The sequence below is a fragment of the Leptinotarsa decemlineata genome, unplaced genomic scaffold, assembly GCF_025532065.1.
Source record: "Leptinotarsa decemlineata unplaced genomic scaffold, Ldec_3_MD MMD2_tig00026340_RagTag_RagTag, whole genome shotgun sequence".
Lineage (NCBI taxonomy): Eukaryota > Metazoa > Arthropoda > Insecta > Coleoptera > Chrysomelidae > Leptinotarsa > Leptinotarsa decemlineata.
The window spans coordinates 14,202,616-14,225,501 of record NW_027412694.1 but is presented as its reverse complement, the minus strand read 5'-3'; the positions used below and the strand labels follow the sequence as shown (position 1 = coordinate 14,225,501).

At 35.6% G+C, this 22,886-nt stretch overlaps 1 protein-coding gene across 2 annotated transcripts in view; it reads left to right on the top strand.

Annotated features, from left to right (window-relative positions):
* esn (espinas) overlaps positions 1-22,886 on the top strand; it is a 569,590-nt gene that overhangs the window by 300,774 nt on the left and 245,930 nt on the right. Inside the window, exon 2 of one of the 2 annotated variants that reach the window (XM_023155900.2) lies at positions 7,586-7,981. The exons of the other annotated variant lie outside the window; for it this stretch is intronic. Coding sequence (XP_023011668.2) covers positions 7,617-7,981 — 365 coding nt within the window. The 5' untranslated portion in view covers positions 7,586-7,616. The remainder of the gene's footprint in view (positions 1-7,585; positions 7,982-22,886) is intronic. 2 annotated transcript variants of the gene reach the window in all.

The window sequence follows — 22,886 nt, the reverse complement described above, 5'->3', positions numbered from 1 at the left end:
TCATAATTTTTTTCGATAATAATTTCAATCAAATAAATGATGATAATAATAATGAGACACTAATGGACTTGCTATCAGCAGGTCCAGCGTTTGCGGTCTCAGAATTTATCTATCCAGTTTAAAAAACTAAAAAACACGCTTTTAAAGAACACCGAATTAAAAAGTTAAAAATATGTTTTTAAATAAGCTTGAAACAATAAATGATATAAAAAATATGGCTTAAAGCGCCCACGCTTTTTTCACAATAATACTAGTATTTTTCGTTTGTTATTGTTTCAAGCTTATTTGAAAAAAATCAAATTATTTTTAACTTTTTAGTTCAATGTTCGTTAAAAGCGTGTTTTTTAAAATATGTTTATTTTTAATTTTTCAGTTTCATATGCCTTAAAAGTGTGTTTTTTAGTCTTTTTAAATTATATTTATTTCATCTAAACTTCGGGATCAATCAATCAACTATTTCTCTATTGATATAGAGTAAAACAGTACAGTAAGAATGCCCGCTTTCAACTCATGCATGTGACAAGATGGCGAAACCCCTTTCGGCGACAAGTGATGCAACACTATTTCTTTCTTGTGATGTACTGTTTGGATCCTTTGGTGAGTAATGAATATTACTGGAGTTTTTTCCCAACACCAAACCGTTATTTCAACGCCTTGACACGTGTTTTGATTACTAAGTGATTATCTTCTAGAGGAAGTTTAAACTAAATATTCGAACAATGTTATTCTTATTCATAACAAATATACCTCTTCTAGGTACCTGCGCCTTGAGAGTCTTAAATTTATTTCACAATACTGCCTTATCTACTACTCTTAAATTAAATTTACAATGTGTCCTTATGCAATAGCCAGGTAAATGACAATAATAATGAGACGTTTATTAATCCGAATTCACAATTACATGACCAGTATGATAATACATATATTTTGTGATATACAGACTAATTGGCCTATTGTCAGCTTTCTGATACGAGATTAGGTGCTGTTAAGGCCCAGAAGGAAAATGCATATATCTAAGTAAATGGTAATCAACTTAGATTATTATATTTCGAATATTATGGAAACTGCCAGTTGAGTACTAAATATAGTACTGTTGAGATAGCTTCTCTTTTGTTATTCTTTTGAATGACTCCATCTATTTTGTGAAGTCAGTGATCCGGAATGTATTCAGAAGTTTTGCCGTGCAGTATGTGAAGGAACGTTTGAATATCTCTTTCTTATGGGAGGATATAGTTATAATTCCTCTTCTACGAATATTCACATTATAAACATGGCTTCTAAAGATGACTTTTTGTGTAAATAAGGAGGTTTATTGTATTTTGAAATTTTATAGGAGAAACAGGTTGTTTGAGGTAGTCTTCGATTATACATATTTATCCAGTTTATTTCCTTCAATTTATGCGACACTCCCTGTCTTCGCCTTATACCAAATATCAATCTCAAACAAGAATATTTTAATTTCTGAATGCGTCCGGAATCTATTATATAAACACGGCCCATTATATGCTACCACAGAATTTCATGTGTGAGAGAACAATTAAATTTCATAGTTCTTTCTTTGTGCTTTGATTTAGAAATTTTCTCTGGGGTAGATCATTTTTGAATTAGCATAGCCAATTCTCAACTTTGACGTGACATGCTCCGTGAATTTGAGTTTATTGTCAATTATCCAACCCAGATTTGTAGCGGATATTCTGAAATGAATAATCTCATTAGCCATATTAATGTTCCAAGATGCCTGCAATTCTTCTCTGATTCTATCATTACAAAAAAGTATAGCCATGGATTTTTTTGAATTGATTTTCAATAAATGTTCATTTGATAGGTATTTCAAAAAGTTTTTGCAGATCATAGTTGAGGGAATATTCTGCTGCTGAAGTATCTGATGGGTTGAATGAAAAGCATAGCTGCGTATCGTCTGTGTAGAGATGATACTTGCAACGAGTTAATGACTTTACGAACTGTGCAGTATTAATTACATAAAATAATGGTTCCAAAATACTCCCTTGAGGTACACCAGTGGTGACAGTAATTGCTGTCGATGTCTCATTATTGTACACTACTCGCTGTAATCTGTTCGTTAGGAATGATTTTATCAAATCGCAAGCTCGCACAGAAAAGCCGATATGATTTAGAATTGCCAATAGAATTCTATGATTCAACATATCCAACGTTTTGTGTAGTCTGTGAGTACCAGGGTCGTTGCCTCACTTTCGTCCATTCCTGTTAGAACATCATCTGACACATCAGTCAATGCAGAGCTACAGCTGTAACTTGGCCGAAAATCTGATTGTTTCGCTGGTATCTGATAATTATTTCAATAAGCTATATAGTACACTATTAGGTATTGGCCCACCATTATTATTCGTAATATTGTTATGTTTACTTATCTCTACACTCTCATAGGCATCTAAATGCCTGTTGTTAACTTGTCTAACTAATCTTCATGAACTAAAGTCTAGAGAATGGTTTTGTTGCGAAATATGAAGGGCGACAGTCGCCCCAGATATATAGATGCCTATAAGAGTGTAGAAATAAGTAAATATAAAAATATGAATAATGATGGTGGACCAAATACCTGATAGTATACTATCTATACAGCTTCTTAAAATAATTATCAGATTTACCTGACTATTATATACGGACACATCGTAAAATTGATTTAAGAGTAGTAGATAAGGCAATCTTGTGGAATTAATTCAAGACATTTAAGACGCAGCAACCTGGAAAAGGTATCTATGGTATAAATAAGGATAACATTGTACGTATTTATGGTTCAATCTTCCTCTTGAAGATGATCACTTGGTGATCGAAACACGTGTCGAGGTTTCAAAATAACGGTTTGGTGTTGGGATAAAACTCCAGTAATATTCTCTAATCCTTTCTAATAAAAACGTATAAAAATAATACCTCTTTACGTAAATTTTGTCCGACTTTGATAATTTGTCCCGTTCAGGAGTTAAAAGAAGTAGGGACTTTTTACATCCACACAGAATTGTGCATGCTGAGCAGTTACCGCTTGAAATGTCCGACACTATCCCACTCGATTTCAATAAGGAAGTGGTGGGGTGTATCGAAAGTTTATGAAGTGTTGAAATATCTCTCGAACAAATGTCGTTATTTTATTGTTCCGATTGAATACTTGTTAACATGTTTCATAAACCATCTTGGTAAGAAAACATCACAATAAGTTTCTTTTCGTGTCACCCAAATGCGATCTTTTCTGATGTCGATTTCTGATGTATGTGCTACATTCGATGAGACATCGTTACAGATAAGAACTAACAGTATAATAATCGATAGAAAACTGTCGAATAGAATTTATGTCTCTGCGAACAGCACTGCTGAATATTCAGCATAAGAAATGAAAACAAAACTGCGAGCAATAACATTAAATTTTATTTATATTTATTCTATGTGAGAGAGCATTGCGAAACGAGTTTTACTTACATCGTTGAGGAACGGTAACTGATCTTCGCCTGGATAGGATACTTATATTCGTGATTTGCAGCAAAAACCATAGTTACTAGCACAGCAATAAATTTATGAATGGTAGTTTTGAGAATTGTGTCAGGTTTTATGCAGTGATTCGTTCGAGTATATGAATATAGTTCTATTTTGATAAATTCATGTAGAGTTCGAAAGCTTGAAATATGGATACGTTTCAGTAATTGTTGAATATTTCATATAGAGGATCCGAACCGCGTAAACAAAGTTGTGAATATCAAATAGAAGATTCAAATATTCCCTTCACCAATTGTATCAGGTTGTGTAAAAAGTTTTGTCCGTTTTATTGTCATGTGTTTTAGCTCCATATCTCAATAAATATTTATTCTACTTTGTCGTGGTACATATCTAGCGATATATAGTTTTCTTCTCTATACTGTTGATTTTTTCCAAATTTTAATTTTTTGCCCATTTTTATATGATGTCGTTGAGCGTTTTTTCGCCAATTTTTTTCTACAGATTCAAATTGAATTGAAACCCTGCTGAAACAGCCCTAAAAATCAACCAGACATTTTCTCAATAATAGTGCTAATTAATGAACGCACTGTTTGTTCGACGTTGCTTTTAATAGGAGAGCCGAAGCTGGGATTTCGGGATTCACTAAAGCGCGGCAGATTAATATACAGGGGGATACCTTGTACCCGGTTGAGTACCTCCTCCAAATATGAGACCCATATACAAGGCCGCCTGTGAGGGATGAAGGATCAGATAAGTAAAAAAAATGATCAACAGAAATTCTCTAGCGCATCAGATTGAGGTAGGGAGATAATTACATGCTAAAAAGTGTATATTCCAATAATCTGACAATTTGAGAGTAACGTAAAGAAAGGGAAGGACAGCAAAGTTGTAAAAAAATAACGTCACTTTGACATTCTCGAGCGTAGCAATTTTTTTTTATTTTAAAGAAAATAATTCAGGGATAATGGAAAAGATATAATCTGACGATTTCCGCAAGCCGAAATAACAATAATTCGTCGATAAAGTTTCATGCGTGCAGCTGTATGATACCATATCTCCTTCTCCGAGTTTCTATTTCTCTATTCACTTTTTCTCTATCTATTACTCTCTCACTCCGTCCCCACTCTGAATTCTGTTGCCATGACGCCATCACAGCTGATCACAGAGACTTGTTCGTGATAAAGATGATGATAAATTGATCAATTGATTGATGGATGTAGCCGTTACAACGTGGTAGGAAATCATAATGAAGACAAGAGAAATTGAACTTTCTATGTTTTTTACCACTTTTATTTGTGACTAACGTTACTGCAGTTTCGTCCTATAAGGACATTTTCAAACTTTTACATTATATAAGGACATTTTCAAACTTATACATTATAAGTTTGAAAAGGTCCTTGTAGGACGAAACTGCAGTAACGTTAGTTACAAATACAAGTGGTTAAAAACATAGAAAGTTTCATTTCTCTTTTCATCATTAATTAATCAATTTATTATGAAAAATTAAATATTTTTGAGCATTTTTTAAAAATTATTTTCTTATAAATACAAGTATTCTACTTATAAAACATACACTTATTTATTTGCATGCTATTTCCTGAGCTTTCCAATTAATTGAGTTCAATTAATTGAAAAAAAATTGTTTTTGTCTGATTGAGCAAATCCCTCTAGATAATCATCAGATTATGAGACAGCACGTCTAAAACATAAAAATGAACCATATATATCTCAATCTAACGCGCTTGAGTATTTCAAAATGGTGAATTTTTTTGCACATTTTAATAATGGCCGCGAGTTTGCGTCAGATCGAAATCGTCAGATTATTGAATGAGATCTTTTTTTTGTTGCACTTAACACCCCCTTAGAAAATCTGACGCGAGTGATGAATTTTTTTTTTCACTTTTAACCCTTACGTTCACCACCCGCATCATGCAAACGATCAGATTAACATACGAACATTATTAAAAATACGTAGGACATTGATGCTATCAATATCTGACGCGCTCGATTATGTCCATGCAACAGTATTTTCTTACATATTTAAAAATCTATAGCCGCTTTCCCCACCAATGAAAAGGTATATATTATATAACATTTTCTCTTCTTATCATCTAAGCTTTGCAACCTAATATGTCTCTATGACGCTCGAGTAAATCCCCATTTTACATCGTGGGCTCTCCTATTATAGGTATTATATTGGTCTTATTGCAATCGTTTATTTGTGAATTTTTCAAATATATTTTTGTTGCAATAGTTTCAATAAATTTCGCACTTTTTAGTCCGAATCGGAATCGTATGGAAACACTGATGTCTCATCAGTACTGTCGGTGTGCCTCACGGACTTGGTCACAGCAAAAGACGAAAAATACCATTATCAACATTCTCATCAATACTAGCGTTAGCTAAAAATACAAAGTCTATAAAATGATATGAATTATTTATTCTTATTTTTCATGATGATTTCCTATCACGTAGTAACTATCGGCTTATTTCATCAATGTATCCAAATGTGTATTTATCTCCATCAAATTAAACTATTCATAAATTCATAAACAAAATATTCATATTCATAAATATAATTTCAATGTATCGGGAATATATTGGTGTCTGCTTTTTAAAGGCTATCTAAATAATAGAACTCAGTCTGTAAATGTTATTGGTGTATTCAGTGATGTGAAGCTGATTGATTATGGAGTACCACAAGGCACAGTTCTAGGGCCTATACTCTTCAATATATATCAATGGACTCTTCTCATTGAGATGCTCCGGGGATATAATTGGATCTGCTGATGACACAGCTGTACTTTTATAAGTCTGATACGTGGGAGAATCTGGAACTGAACACGATTTCGAAGTTATAAAAAAATTGTTCGAGCCTAAACTCCTTACAATCAACAGAGGCAAGACGCATTACTTACCATTCAGCTGTAGCTCTCCTGAACTATGCGTATTCCAACAATTGAAAATACAAAGAGCCACTGAAAAATTTACCATACAACCAAAAATTAAATGCTTTGAAATCGTCATTGACTATCGCTTGAAATGGGATCTCCACATAACATATGTTTCAAAGAAACTAAGAACTATTCTACTCAAATCCAGAAAACTTAATAAATACATACCTGCGTCCTGATGAGAACGCTATACCATGCATTAGTAGAAAGCCATGAACGCTACGGGATTCTAGCATGGGGTGGAGTCCTGGACGCACATAAACCAACTAGAAGTAATACAGATGAGATTCATAAAGCTAATATACTCTAACAATCTCAGATATCCTTCCAACCAACTTTATTCTGAAACATAGATGTCAGACCTGAGACAGTTATTCTCCTTCATCACAAGTATTAAATATCATATCTCGAAACACTTCCCTACTCCCTACTCATAACTATAAAACACGAAATGAAAACTGATCACACATTTCCTTTTATGCAAAACTACAACACAAAAAACGTTTGCCTACCTTGCCCCGAAAAGGCTATGATCACATATCGGAAGATTTACTAATATGTTTGAAAAACGGCTGTGTTTACCTCAGTCCTGCCTTCTTTTATTTTTTGTATCAAAAGCTTAATTTTCAACTCAGTGTTGATTACATTTTCAAGATTATCTACCTTGCTCGTGGTCATACCTATATATTTTGATTTATTCATTCATTATATTCGTCTAATTTATCTATGTATTGTGTATTTATTAATTTTTTACTTTGTACTAAGCGAAATCACGTACAAGAAACATTTTTCCAAAACATTTCTTTTGTGATAACTCTGTTTGTTTACCTTGCTACTTTATAACTTTTATATTATATTAGTAACCTTCATTTTGTAAATGAACTCATTATCATTATTATTATTATCTCGGCCACCAACGCTTTCGTAATTCAGTATTACCGAATGTGTTGTCCACAACACTATCTGGTGAATGGCATCAACGAAATGATACTGCCATAAATGGAGGCTTGTGCCAGCAAATATAAAAATCAGAGGATTAGTTGTATGTCCATTCCGTATATCAGTACCGTGAGAACCGTGACAATTCTTCGCAAGTGGTTCCCAAGCACCTGTCGCATCACCACCGTCTCATTTATCCTGATATTAATGGATACATTTAATCGCAGGTGAACCCGTAAAATGAAGTTCTAGTGAAATATGCAGAGTGCCACGATGTCAAACAACGCTTACAAACGCGAAAATACAAGCGCGTCCGCGAACGTTTTGATGTGCAAACAATGGTGGAAAGTGTGTTGGATGTATGGCGACCAAGAAAAATATTACCGGCAGCTGTACGGGAAGAAGTCAACGGAAAGTTTCGGAAAAGTTATTTCGGATAGTGATAAAAAAAATTTTCAAGATTTTCAGAATTTGTACGAGAATACTGGTGTCGATCAAATGACCGAAACGTCGCCTGTGAACGATGGTTTCAGTTTCGATGAAATCAGGATGCCATCGCCTGAGCATGGTCGCGAAGGTTCTCCAGGAATAAGTTCGTTGGAGATCAGCAGAGGAATAGATGGGTGAGTTTCTCATTTTATTGCCACTTAGAAATATTATTACAGTACCTATTTACGCAATAGTGCGCTTATTGTTATAGAAGCAAAATGTAACGTACATTTATGATAATTTTTCTTTTTTTGAAAATATCGTCGTGTTCTTTGTTTTCTAGACCTGCACGGAAATACTGAAAATATGTCAATGAAGGCCCGTACTTCAAAAACATCGATTATGAAAGGGGCCAAAATGTTTTCAAACATACTCTCTGTGTTTCAATATTCAAATGCATCCGAATCTTATTCACTGGTAGCTCTTTTTTACATTGTTCACCATCGCTATTGGAATTACTACATTGGAAAAAAACTGCGTTGTTTATCACACTCGTTATTACCATTAGTACTTGTCCAAGGACGCCACATTTTCAAAAGATTAAAAAAAAATTTATAACTGCGCGATCAGTTCCTGAACTGAACACGACGGCGATAACCGTCCCCGCATTCCCCGATTTCTATTCATCACCGTAACATGACTTCAAATTTAATTTTATGACTCTTCAGCCAATCACAAACTCTGTCAGTAAAAATCATCCAATGTGAACCGGCAATTCTACAGTACAGGTGGACTAGTTAATTTCTATATATTGGGTTTTTTGGCCTTTGGGGCAATGGGACAGAATATAAATTTATGAATGAATGAATATTTTTTTGAGAAATATTAAAATTCACCTTATTTCTTGAACAAACACCGTACTCCATCTTTGGACTCTCGTTTCATCTCATTGCCTTACGGTGGAAGCTGAAGTAAAAAACAGAGAATGAATTGCAGTCAGAGGGCGATGTCGAAAATTGGTTTTGCAACTGATCGGTTTTGGGAGCCTTGTTTATCTCTCAGTAATTATGGATTGAGTCTTCTGTTTCATGAATGTTTCTTAACTTTCTGAATAAGAATCACCATTCAGTCTGATGGCGGAAAGCATGGAGCATTCAGATAAAATGTGATGTGCAGTTTGATAAACATGCATGTTGTGCATAGAGCAAATTTTCCTGATATCCATGGAATCGTACCTACATATCTTCCATGTTCACATGTTGAGTAATTTCAAACTACTATTCGAATGTTGTGAATAGGATGATCAAAGAGTGTTGACTTTCACGGCTGGTGATAACTGTAAGAAGGTTCTTTTTCGTGTTTTCTGGCTGTAGTCTGCAGGTTTTTATGTCTGACGTTACTTCGACTACTGCGGAAGACATTATCAAAGGCGATGTGTTAACGGTCACAGTGCTCAAGTTGGTAATCGAGTTGTTGTTCGCTCCCCTCCATGCACCCCAGGGTTGAGTGCCCTGAGATAGAATCTTTCTCACACGGTTTCTGTATGCAAAAGGTGGAATCTCGTCCATGCACCCCTCACTCATTCCTGAGTAGATCTCAACCTGCTGCTGGGCACTCCAGCACACTTTTCAGGCACTTTGACCTCCTGCGGTCTAAAGTCAGCCGTCAGGTGCTTTTACTCTCGCTTTCTGTTGATTTTGGTTTGTGGTGATTTTACTGTATGTAATGTTTTAATCTAACCGGAGACAAGTGTCTATTGATCGCTATCTAAGTATGTGTGTGAGTATTCCAATTATAAAGCTTTTATACTTACCGGAGCCGCCTGACAGCGACTCTCGGAGGTGGTCTGTGAGTCTGCTTCGTAGGCCTCGTGCGTTTATCCCTCTCGTAAAATCTGGGGTCGTCTCTGTTGAGCGCTTCATGTAGGTCACGCAGCGCTAGACTGACACGTGCTTGTATTCTTTCTAATACGTTTTCGGCGTGTTCTCTTATGTATGTGTCTACATACTCGATGTTAAGGTCCAGGTCCCGGCAAATGTATCTATTAGGCATATATCTTGGAGCGTTTACGGCAGCTCATAACCAAGCGTTCATGAACGTCTGGATACTGTGTTTGTATGTCGCATCGCACTGGCACCAGATAGTGGAGGCATACAGGATGATGGATAGTAAAACGGTCTTGATTAGAAGCAGTTTCACTTGGAGACCCATATTATTCCTGCATCCAATAATTGAGGATTGATGTTCTGTCTGGCGATTCTCGCCAGCCCTATCCTCTGTCATATATGGGATCTGAACGTTAGTCTCCTTTCGAACTACAAGGCCCCCCCATGCCCCTTCCCGGGTTGAGTGCCCTGAAGTGGAAGCCTTCCCCTCCCCCAGCTAGTTAGCGAGGAGAACCTACTACCCCACTCCATCCAACCCCGCTCTCTGAGCGGTCCTCAACTTACTGATGGGCACTTCAGCAAGATTGACATCTGACCTCTTTTGGTCGAAAGTCAGCCTTCAGGTGCTATTCTTTCGCAATCGGTAAAAGTGTTTTGTCATGACTATTCCTAACTGAATTTTTGCATGGGGGCCCCCAAAAACTAACCGGCGGCTATTGTTTTAGCGTCGAGCGTTCCTCAGTGAATCTAAGGATAATTAAATCGCGGTCGAGTTTTTCTGCGGTGAACTTTGCTGAAAGAAAGTCTGATTAATATGCTTACCGGAGTCGCCTAACGGCGACTCGTGGGGGTGGTCGTAGATTCTGCTTCGTCGGCCTTGGGTGTTTGTCCTTTTTTCGGAACCTGGGGTCAGCCATCTTCAACGCATCGTGTAGATCGCGTAGCGCTGGGATGTTGTGCGATCTGATTCTATCGAACACGCTTTCTGCGTGTTCTCTCATATGCACGTCCACATTGCGTGTCCAGTTCTAAGTATCTGCATATAAATCTATTGGGGATGTAGTACGGTGCGTTCACGGCGGCCCTTACGCTCGCGTTCATGATCGACTGTATCCTCTTCCTGTATGTCTGTGTGCACTGGCCCCAAGCAGTGCATGCGTACAGTATTATGGGCATGAGAACGGTTTTGATCATCAGCAACTTCACTTTCAACCCCATGTTGCTTCTGCGAACTATGATTGTTGCCAGCCGTTGTCTGGCGAGTCTGGCCATTCCGATTATCTACCGTACATGAGACTGAAATGTTAATCTTCTGTCTAAGGTGCCCCCAGGTATGTTGCTTTGTTAGTCCACGAAATCTCTTGTCCGTTGAAGGTGACGTTGTCTTCCGGTTGTACAAACCTGCGAGTGAACAGTATCGCCTGACTCTTGGCAGGGTTTATACTGATCTTCCACAGGTTGGCCCATTCCCCTAACCTGTTCGCCTGTTGTTGCAAGTATCTTGTGACATGTAGTACCTGGAATTCGGTAAACTCCAGGTGTTGCTAAAAGTTCTGTGCGGTCCGTAAGCTGACTTTACACTTCCTCTGATGGCATAAATATTGGTTTCACGTTGTGATCCTCTAAGAATAGGTGTTTGAAAAGTGAGATAGGTTAGTAGGTACTGGTCTCTTGAATAATTGAGGCGAAATAGAAATAAACAGGAATTAGAGGGTCTGTCAAAATATTTATCGAGGCGTTTGGTATCGAGTATTTTTTTGTGTGTAAATTGAGTGAACAACTCCCGATAGTTTATTGACACAAAGCCCTGTTTCATTTTACTAACCCAGTTATATCTGGGACATTTTCATGAATGAATTTTAATTTTCATAAATACTTAGTTCTTTAATTTAATGCTTCTGAGGTTTCTGAAAAGGTAACACAATGTTCATCACGAGGGTGCAATGTTTTTTCCAAGTCAGACATGCATCTATGGTTACTCCCAGAAATGCTGTATCATCTGGACTGTCGAATGTTTGATCATATATCTGAATTTGTACTTTTTCGCACTGTCTTTGACGTTTGTGGAATCTCATCAACTGAGTTTTTTCAGCATTGTGGTACAATGAATTGTTTCCGCACCAATTTACAACTGACTTCAGAGTACTTTTACACTTCTCAAACAGAAGATTATCCACATTACTGGACACCACCAAAGATGTATCATCAGCGTGCATTGTTATGAAAGGATCTGTGATGAAGTCATCGATTTCATTTATATAAAGAAGGAATTATATCGCTCAGAATCAAAGGTAGTAGTAGTAGACTCACTATGATTGTTCAAGCTAACAAACTGCTGTCTATTCTTCAGAAACAATAAAGTCCAGTCATAGGCAACAATACGAACAAAGCTTTGACATGAGTTGATATTGATTGACACAGTCGAAAGCACCTGGTGAATACGCACCTTGAGAATATTCGATGTTTTTTTAGGAATTTCAGTAACCTATCTAACTAAGAGTACTCAAAAATCTTACCGTAATTGGCCTATAGTTTTCCAGTTTTTCTGGATCATGCCTTTTAAAAATTTGGACAACTTTGCCGACTTTCAATATTTCCAGAAATGATCCAGTTAGAAATGACAGGTTAACAAGAAAAGTGAGTGGCATTATAATGAAGGGAAGAGATTTCTTGATGAGAAATAACGGAACTTCATCTGGGCTGGATGAGTATTTGTTTTTGATTTTGTTGCTGAGCAAAAAAAGTAATTCCTCTGGTATAAAAGGCTCTAAAAGAATAGAATGGGTTATCTTGTAGAGTGCCGTTTTTCATTATTTGAATATTTTTTGCGTCTCCCTTTCTATTCGAAAGTTCGGATATTACTTTCCATGCTGTTCTACTAGGATTGGGGGAATCTGTTATTCGTTTCTGATAAAATATTTTTTATCTCTTAACAATATAACATGTTTCTTTTTGGCCTTTTCGTAAGCGCCTGTGAGAGTTTCAGGATACATATTTCTCAAAAATTGTAGATCTTTCAGATTTCTACTCGATAATTTCACTTCATCGGTTACCCAATTCTTGTCATGTGAATTACCTTTTTCCCAATATTTTTTCATAGAAAAAAATATATTGAAGTGATGGAAAAAAGCAGCACAAAAGTATTCAAATGCTTTATCTACTGTACAAGCTTCAGTAACATCTTTCTATGATTCGCATTTGAGTGCTTCACAAAAGTGTTCAACAGAGTGTTCATTGAAACTTCTCCTCGTTTGAACCTTATCGAAGTATTAGTATCATTACACATCCTTTCATGAATGAATGTTTCAAGATTATATAGAAAAAAATATATATTATCTAGAAAAAAGAAGAAAAAAATCAAGATTGTTCCAAAAGGTATTTCTTGTATTTTAATTTGTTTTTTGTAAACGATAGGCATTTAAAATTCAGAGGTAAAGAGTTGTATATGAAGCATATTTTATGTGCAAAACAACGTTTGAAAGATTCAGTTTTAAACTTTGGTGGCGTTAATGTACCTCTGAATTTCACATTTACATTATAAGTGAGAGAGCGAAATATTATTTTGCAATGCAACGATGCATCACATTATTCTTAATAAAGAGACAACATTATTCACAACTTTGTATACAATTTCATATGAATTTATTACGAATAGAAGAAATGGTTCTCCCAGAGTCATATTCCTTTCGATCTGTTTCATTTCATCTCATTGAAGTGAACAAATGTATCCACTAACCATATCCTCACGACTGGAAAGCTACACGTAATCTGATCCGATAGAACGTGAAGTACCGTGCAGTCGGCATATCGTACATTAGATGTCAACTGCAGACACTCATCGAACTACGGTTTTTTCTACGATTATTATCATCGTTATGAGTATAATATTTGCCATTTCCTCTATCGGGTCAAGCTTCGCTGAATCTCAATTGACATCCCGATGCATCTATCGACGTGATTGAATCTGAGGCAACGTATATATTGATCACAATGGATGTAGTGGATGAATCTAACGAGTCGTTCGTGAGAGAAAATCGATTGAGGTTAATCAGTGCGCTCCAGATAGGATTCGCGAAAGTACTTTGAAAAATGTTAAATCCGTATATGTTGAACAATCACAAATATTACTGGAGTTCAATCTCAACATCAAACCGTTATTTACAACACCTTGACACGTGAATTTCACTAGTTCGGACTTCCATTGTCTACTATAAAAAATGATTTGAAATCTCTGAAACAACTAAAAAAGAAGAATTAAAAATGAATAGCTGAAAATGAGAATTATATTAACCAAAATAAACCTGAAATGAAATAATAGTGAAATAAAATACAAGCAAAAATAGAACTATCGAATAAATAAAAATAAAGAAAAGAAAAAAAGAGAAAATAAAAATAAAAAGTGGAGAGATTCCAAGTCACGTTAGTTCACGACGTTTCGATTGTTAGTATCTACAATCGTCTTCGGGTGATAACTGGACTGATTCCTCCGAGAGATTACTATTTATAGGTCCTTCGAGTACTTATCCCCGCTTTCCATTTTCCGCTTCACTGGTTCCGTGGAAAATGACCGTTTTGGCGGGAGTAGGCTATTTTTTGCTTGATGATGGGTTTCCATATGTTGCGTATTTCTACACTGGCTTGGCTGAATACGATGTTGGACAACATGTATGCGGCTTCCTTGAATTTTCTCCTAAACCTCTCTGTGCAAGATCTCAGCTTGGGACCACTTGATGTTGTGTTGATGGGTCCAAACATGGTCTGCTATTCCTGATTTGCTGGTTTCCCCTCGCTGTGTGTGTTTCTTGTGCTCGGCAATGCGAACATTCAATGGCCTCTTAGTTTCACCAATATAGGATTTTCCGCACTCACGGGTATCCGGTAAATGCAATTCTTGGAATCGCAGTCCGCATTGGGTGGCCTGGTTTTCGTGAGGCTGCTACGGATAGTGTTACCGGATCTGAAGCAGGTTCTGATGTTGTACTTAGAACCAATTCTTCTTATCCTCTCCGATAATCCTCTGATGTAGGGAAGTGCAAGCACTGGTTGTGACGGCTTCTCTTCCTTGCGAGGCTCCTGCTGTCTTCTAGCCAAAGTCTTTTCTACCATCGCTTTGGAGTAGCCATTCCGCTGAAGATCATTTTTGATGATGTCTAGTTTCTTCTCGAGACCTTCCTTCGTATTACAGAGCCCAAAAGCACGGCCTAATAGAGTCTTGATGATTTCTCTTTCAGTCGATTGAAGGTGGCTGGATTCGTGGTTCAGATACTGTTCCGAATGAGTGGGTTTTCGGTATACAGATGTTTCCCACTTAGTGTCGATCCTCTTCACCAAAACGCCTAAGAATGGCAATTCGTTGTGGATTTCCTTCTCCATTGTGTAGTTGATGGAAGGTCTCACGCTGTTGATATGTTTCAGGAAGGCGTCTAGTTCAGTATTCCCATGGTTCCATATTATGAAGGTGTCGTCAACATATCTCAACCAGACTCGAGGTTTCTTGTGGGCTTCTTCAATGGCCAGAGTTTCAAACCACTCCATATATATGTTGGCTATGACTGGTGAAAGTGGCAATCCCATTGGCAGTCCCTCATCTTGTGTAAAGAATTAATCCTTCAGTTGGAAATAACAGTTTCGTACAAAGCATCCTAGTAATTTCATGATGACTTCTATAGGTAGATTCGTTCTCTCTTTCAGGTTCCCGTCTGCGGATAGCTTTCTCTGTATGATTTGAAGTGCTTCTTCGACCGGAACGTTCGTGTAAAGGCTTTCCACGTCGAAACTAATTAGTTGATCTTCCTGTGTGACCTCAATTGACCCTAGTAGTTCGACAAAATGCCTTGAATTCTTCACAAAAGACGATGTTTTTCCTTGTAATGGTTGTATTGAAGGAAGTAAAATACAACCATTAAAAGGAAAAAAATACAAGTAATTACTTTCTATTGCATCTTGCATCAGGTATTGCCAGAAAAAGAATATTACGGTATCAGTGGAGTTGCTCATAAATTTTTTATCCGTGTCAACGTGTCCATGCTGTTTATCATGATTCCTAATTATCCTCTTATCAATGAAATAACTTTTGATGTACCTCAAGGTTCAGTTCTAGGGCCACTTCTTTTCATTATCTATATCATTGATCTCTTCGAGCAGCTCGATCACATCACTGGTGTTTTTTTCGTAGACGACGCCCTATACATATTTTAAATAACTCTATACATCTTTATCAACGACTGTATTTCAAGCGGAAACCTATGCTACTGAATTGTGTGCGGAGAGATTGGTAAAATCCAACTTCACACACAAAACAATAACAAATTTCTCGGACAGTCAAGCGGCGTTGGAAGCTCTTGACTCCTACCGAACAACGTCTAAGTTGGTAGCAAATTGCTAAAAACGACTCTCCTCAATAAGAAGACTTAACAAATTGTCTCTGGTCTGGATTCTTAGCCACATTGGCCTGAAAGACAATGAGGCTGCTGACATTTTGCAAAGGAGGGTGCTGCAAGTAGCTTCATCGGACCAGAACCTATCATTGGCATTGCTTTGAGTTTTGCCAAACAAACATTGAACACCTGGATCGCACCATCTGACGTGAAAAATCACTCATCATATAAACTAATCGGCTACATCAAGAAGTTGGGTTTATTTGGTCGAGTTTGAATATGTGTTAGCCACAATAAACCCCTGCGGATTGCGGTGAAGGGACGAATAGGCCCACTCACTTTTGACCGAAGCTAACCTAACCTAACTTTCTTTATTTTTGGAAGAAGATTGGGTTTGTCGCTTGCATATCAAGAATAGTTCCACAATCGTGAATCATCCTTTTGCAACCATCTCCGATACAAAAATTTCACTCACATGTTGGTGTATCCCAAGGGTCAATAATGGAAACCATACTGTTTATGCTATGTAACAATGACATGAATAGTACAATTGTTGGCACTACATGCGCCATGAATGATTCATCATCTAGCTTTCATGCATCAATTGTATCCCATGTTTTTGTGTACCAATCCTGTGAATGATATCTGATTCAATTCCATAATGACTGTATGGAATAATACAAAAAAAACTGAATAGAGAAAAGTGTTTTTTGTATAATTTAGTGTTTATATGAAAGTCGCTTTATTTGGAGGGATTTTTTTCCCAGTTTGTCTTTGAAAGTTACTGCATGATCTACAAATATTTGTATAGAGTTATTTTTTCCGAAATTGATTGCTTTCTTTTTTTCTTCGAAGGCAGCAATCGAAACTTCAAAACTGTAAGCTTTTTAGATTTGAAATTTCGTGTAATCAAAACCGCAGCCAAGAAACCCAAGTCCAGTTAGTAACTTGATGATAATAATTATTTCATGACAGCTTTGACAGTTCCAGAGAGTAGTATACCCTTATAGAGTGTTTCACATGGGTTATTCAAATGCTAATGTATCATTTGACTCAATCAATAATTACGTTAAGAGATAAGGCCAATCATAAGCTCATTCAAGAGTTACCCTTCAGCGTGCTTTAAGAGAGTATTAAATCATATGACAGGCAACTGTATTCTGTGAATATTATTCACTGACTAGATGGCACTTTATGCTTTAATAGCTGAAATGTTCATCATAAGCCAATAAGTGTACCCTGAGCTTTGTTACAATTATTCACTCCCTGGATGCAATTACTTAGTGCTTTCTTGGAAAAGTATCTACTCGTATAAGGAGTGTTTTTTTCGTACATGAACTGAATAATTTTGGTAGTTGGTGATAATTGATCAATAATGGAAAACTTCCCAAGATATCGTCTTCTTTTCATCATGTCAAAAACTCGACAATAACTCTATCATAGGAGCATCTCGTTATGATTTGAATTATCTAGCTGAACGTGACCAGATCTAGCGCATTCTATACATACTGCGCATATTTTGCGAATGAAATCAGGCGAACAACGAGTCGTAAATTATGGAAACCGCCATTCATTCAAACTATAAATTCTCTATTACGCACACGGTAGAGCAGAACAACATAAATATTTATTTCGTCTGATTACTACAATAATTAATCTGTTTACAACGCATATCACGTCAGGATTCTGATTGATAGGAGTAATTTGTTTTATAACAGCTCCGTGAAATTTGCTGTCATTTTTACTAAGTTCACTTATATAAATATTGGAAGTAATACTTTCAAAATAAAAAACCAAATAATAAAATAAAAATGTTTTGGGACACGAATGTAGAGAAGTGTTCACGTTTAGAATAAATTTATCTTCATCTACAATATATTCTCTGAAACAATCAGTTGTTTCAAACTCTAATCTGTAAGTAACGGAGATTACTAATTCCGTCAATCTTAACTCGATAGTAATTTTGGAATTTCCACTATATGGAAATCCCATATTTCAAATTTCCAGCTGTAGCTACATATCGAATTTTTAATTTACAAATCATTATCTGTTGAAAAAACTTCACCTTTCTTGTATGTTCCAATTATAAAAAACTAGCGAACCGCCACGGCTCCGCATGGGTGCAATGCTGATACTAAATGTAAATTCACTGACCGGATATTCAAGGGCATAGAGATAATTTTATTTTATGGACGTGGGAATATAAAAAAATCATGTCTTATTGCATTTCAACAAATTAAAATGGACCTATCTTTAAAATTTCAGCCTCCGAAAATATACCGGTATGGTAAAACAGTGATGAACTTTGTTTTATGAACGCTCATTTTTTTTCCGCGGCTGCTCCCCAGTTGGAATATTTGAAAATCCTTTTTTATTGCACATCTACAACATAAAAAGAACGTTTTTGGCTTTCTACTACTCCATCTAATACAAAAAAAAAGGGATGAGAGAATCTTACAAAGAAAGGAAGGAAGTAATCAATTTGAAACTCTATACTTTCCAAAAAAAAATAATCACTCCTAAAAATATAACCCCTTGAATTCATAAAAAGAACCTTCGTACAAAATTTTAGCCTCTGGTACGGTACGGAGCAGCACGGAGAAACGAAATATATGAAAAAAAAATTATTGCACAGCTACAATATAAAATGAACCCACATACGAAATTTCAGCTTTCGAAAATACAGCGGTACCGAGAAACAGTAAAGCAGAAATTTAACTTTATTTTATGACCGCTCCCTTTTTCCTGCGGCTATCGCATGCGGATTATTTGAAAAGCCCTTCTTATTGTACATCTACAACATAAAACGAACCTACGTACAAATTTTCAGCTTGCGAAAATATACCTGTACGAAGAAACAGTGACGAAAAGGTAATTTTCATATGTAAACGCGCCTCTTTTTCCTCCAGTGGGGGCTTCCCAGTTGGAATATTTAAAAATCTTTTGTTTTTGTCGATCTATAACGTAAAAGGAACCTACGAACCAAAATATAGCGGTAAGGAGAAACAGTGTTTAAAATAACACTGAGTTACATTAATCCTTCATCATTTTTCCAACTCATGAGATTTTTTCAAAAACCCTAAAATATTTCTGTCATTTTCTTATTATTCTTCAACATCGGGCGGAAACAACAGACAGAAAATAGCAAAAATTTCGAATTACATATCATCATGAAAATAAAAATATTATTCGAAAATCTCATAGAAATAGACAATGAAAAGACAAAGTATCTTTTTTTTTTTTTTAATACTTTATTCACCTTGAAACTAAAAATACCCTACTTATCTAATCTAAAAATTCATTCAATGAATAAAAACATTGTTCAATTAAAAAACTCTTCAAATTTCTCTCAAACATCACAAAATTATGATCGGGCAGTTTGTAGAATTTTTTGTAGTAGTGTCACGGTGATGAACATTTTGTTCATTTTGAAATGTGTTTTGTTTTTGAATATGTAAATGCATATTTCAAATATATAAACTGATAAAAGTGTCAAGATGTGATAATTTTTGAAAATTAGTCTGCAAGATTCTCTCCTTGAGACATTTGCAATACACCGTATAATGTGTTTTTGAGCAATGAGTACATTATGAGTCATAGATGACCCACCCGAGAAGCAGACACCATACCTCAGTCTTGAATCAACTATAAAAATAAATGCTCATTAGTTGAGTGGTAGTTAAAACTGTCCGCAGATTCATAAATAGAAATTTTATTGAGTTAAGCTTAGAAATTACATGTTGGCAATGAGCATTCCAGTTCAAGTTTTCGTCAAGAAGAATACCCAGGAATTTAACACTTTTATTCGATTTTGAGTATGTCACATTATCAGCACTGAAACTGAAGTCTTCTATCCTATTTTGTTTAGTATGAAAACGAATAATATTTGTTTTATCCGAATTAAAAAATAAATCATGATAAATGAAAAAATGTGATATTTGTTCAACTGCAGAAGCACATTTGTCTTTCAATATTTCGTCATCTGGTGCTTAGATGATCATAGAAATGTCGTCAGCATAAGCTGTATAATGAACTTCAGAAACAACAGAGTCTATATTGTTTACATATAGGATAAAAAGGATTGGGCCCAGAATGGAACCTTGAGGTACACTCTTACCTACGCTCAAAGGCTCAGAATTTATACTCTGGATTTCATTATTGACCGTACACTGGAGAGATACATATTGACTCCTACCTTCAAGGAATGATGATTTCCAGTTGAGCGAGGCACCTCTTAGCCCATACCTTTCCAATTTAATAAAAGTTTTTGGTGATTGACGCAGTCGAATGCCCGACTTAAATGACAGAATATCGCCGCCGGGCATTCACCTGCCTCAATATATCTAATTACCTCATGACATAGTGAAAAAATGGCAGTATTAGTTGATTTTTCTGCACGAAAGCCATGCTGCGTGTTTGTTAATATTTTGTGTAAATTCAAAAATGAAGTGAGTCGGTCCAAAAATCCATATTCGAATATCTTTGATAGTCCATATGGTAATGTTACTAGACGATAATTTTCCATTAAGTTAGGGTTGTTCTTCTTGAAAATAGAAGTTACTTTTCCGATTTTCATTTCTTGCGGAAAGACACCTTTTACAAATGACAGAATAATCAGATATGATAATAGTTTTATTATCGTTGAAAGAATTATTTTCAAAATGTACATAGGAATATCATACGCTCCAGAGGATTTCTTATTTTTCAATTTATTCCCTAATGAGTATAATAATTCAGTTTCAGTAAATGGTTTCAAGAACATTGTGAACACATCAAAAATCTCCTTGAAATTAGTATGTGGAGCTTTATTAACTGATATTTGATTGACCAAACTGAGCGGGAACTCTATAAAAAATTTTTTGAGCTCCGATGCTACAGTATTTTGATCTTCTACCATAGAAGCATCAACCTTGAGAGAAATATTTCTTTTTTTGCAGTTTTTATTTGTGAGATTGAGGCACAAATTGTGTTTGGAGAATTTAATATAACACCTTTATAATATTTTTTCTTCTTTTATTTTATCAAACTGTGATGTGTTCTTTCAGCTTTTCTATAAATAGGTACAAAAGGGGGAAAAGGAAGCAGCCTTCAAAGCAAAAAGATTTTTCAAAGCTTTCGATTTGAACGTATTACTTCAGTATCTACTCTACTCTATATATGATTCCTCTTCTAGCTTCAGTTTCTAATAGTTGTGCATCAATTGAATCCCATGTTTAGTTTTCTGCTTTTGTGAGATGATGGTAATTTTAGTTGTTTTTGTAATTTCACCATGTTATAGGTAAGTTTGGAGTACAATTGGTGTTAGTATTGTCTCCCTCATTACAGGAGTAGACTTATTTGAAAACTGTCCATACTTATGAAAGACCATTATTTTGAAATTTTTTTGAGTATTTTAATAAAATGTACTCAATTTACGGTACTTAGTGGAATTTACATAACACAGAGCAAATACAAATATTGTTTGACTTTTCAGTATTCAAGATACATTTTATTGTCGGATTTTAGTTATTGAAAATCTCACAAGTGAGTGTTTTTTGAATATGCATCTACTCAGTCGTTCAAGATATTAGTAAATCAATATATTGCCAACTTTAAACATAAGCATGAGTGAAGTAGATTCGATCGATCCTGCTGAGGGAATTTCCATTGATTATGTCTGCTCTCGACCAACTTCATTTACTGTCTGGAGCACGATAATAATTGCTAATTATCTATAGATAGTGATGAACACTGTGTAGGTAAAAGTCAGTTTGATGACAGTACGTCTTATTTATGTTAATGTTCTCATGCTTACGAAGCTAATTCCATGTCGAGCATTTCATACGCATAATTCCCACAATAAAATCATCTCTTCAGCTCCTTTCCCTTTTGTTTTTCCGACAGACGCCCCTCCCACCGACACGCTAGTTCGTTGCGAGATCGTCCATTGTTCTTTCTGTATTAATGGTATGTGCGATTTATAGCCATAAATGTATTATGTAAAACAGGAAGTGTGGATATAATATTTGCAGTTTATTTTATAGTACGCGGTAATGTGGAAGCATAATTCTTTGAAGAAAACCGCTAAGATGTCTACTGACGAACGGAATGATAAGTTATGGAAATGTTAGTCAATAAGCTTTAAAATTGATGGTTTCTTCTCTAGGAAATCAGTGACCGCGTTCAAAAGGCATCGTAAAGCAAGATTTCTAACAATCGATGTTACTAAAACCAACGTTATTGCTTGTATAAACATCATTTTTATCTAACGTTATTAGACCAGAATGTGATAATTCACTGGCATAAAAATTCACTAATGTTTCAAGAAATAAATGTTCTTTCAAAATGACTAATTCAAAAGAATCTAATACTATACCTTACTAGAATGTTATTGAAATATATTAATGAAAATACAACAAAAACTACTTATCTCTCGGGATATACAGAAACGTTTTCTAGTAAAGGTTGGGTAAAAAAATCACATTCTGATGCATGTTGGTAGATCTAATAATTTGAACGACTTGAAACATCGCGAAGTTTTTTATTTTATTTCCAAAACACCCTCGACTTCAAAGATCATATATTCAACTGCATGTTACTGGTGAACAGATTATTCAACTAGTTATCCAAATTATTAGAAGCCGTTGACTTTCATAGTTGATAGTTACGTTTGTCATATTACTACTATTTACAAAAATAATGCAGATGAGATGCATAACAAATACATTTGAATTTGGGACTGCTATCTCGAATATCCTTATGATATCCTTAATTATTTGGAAGGCTCCAACATCTTAAGCGATGATTAATATGGATTTCGGAAACAAAGATCGACATGCGACCTTCTATCGTATGTC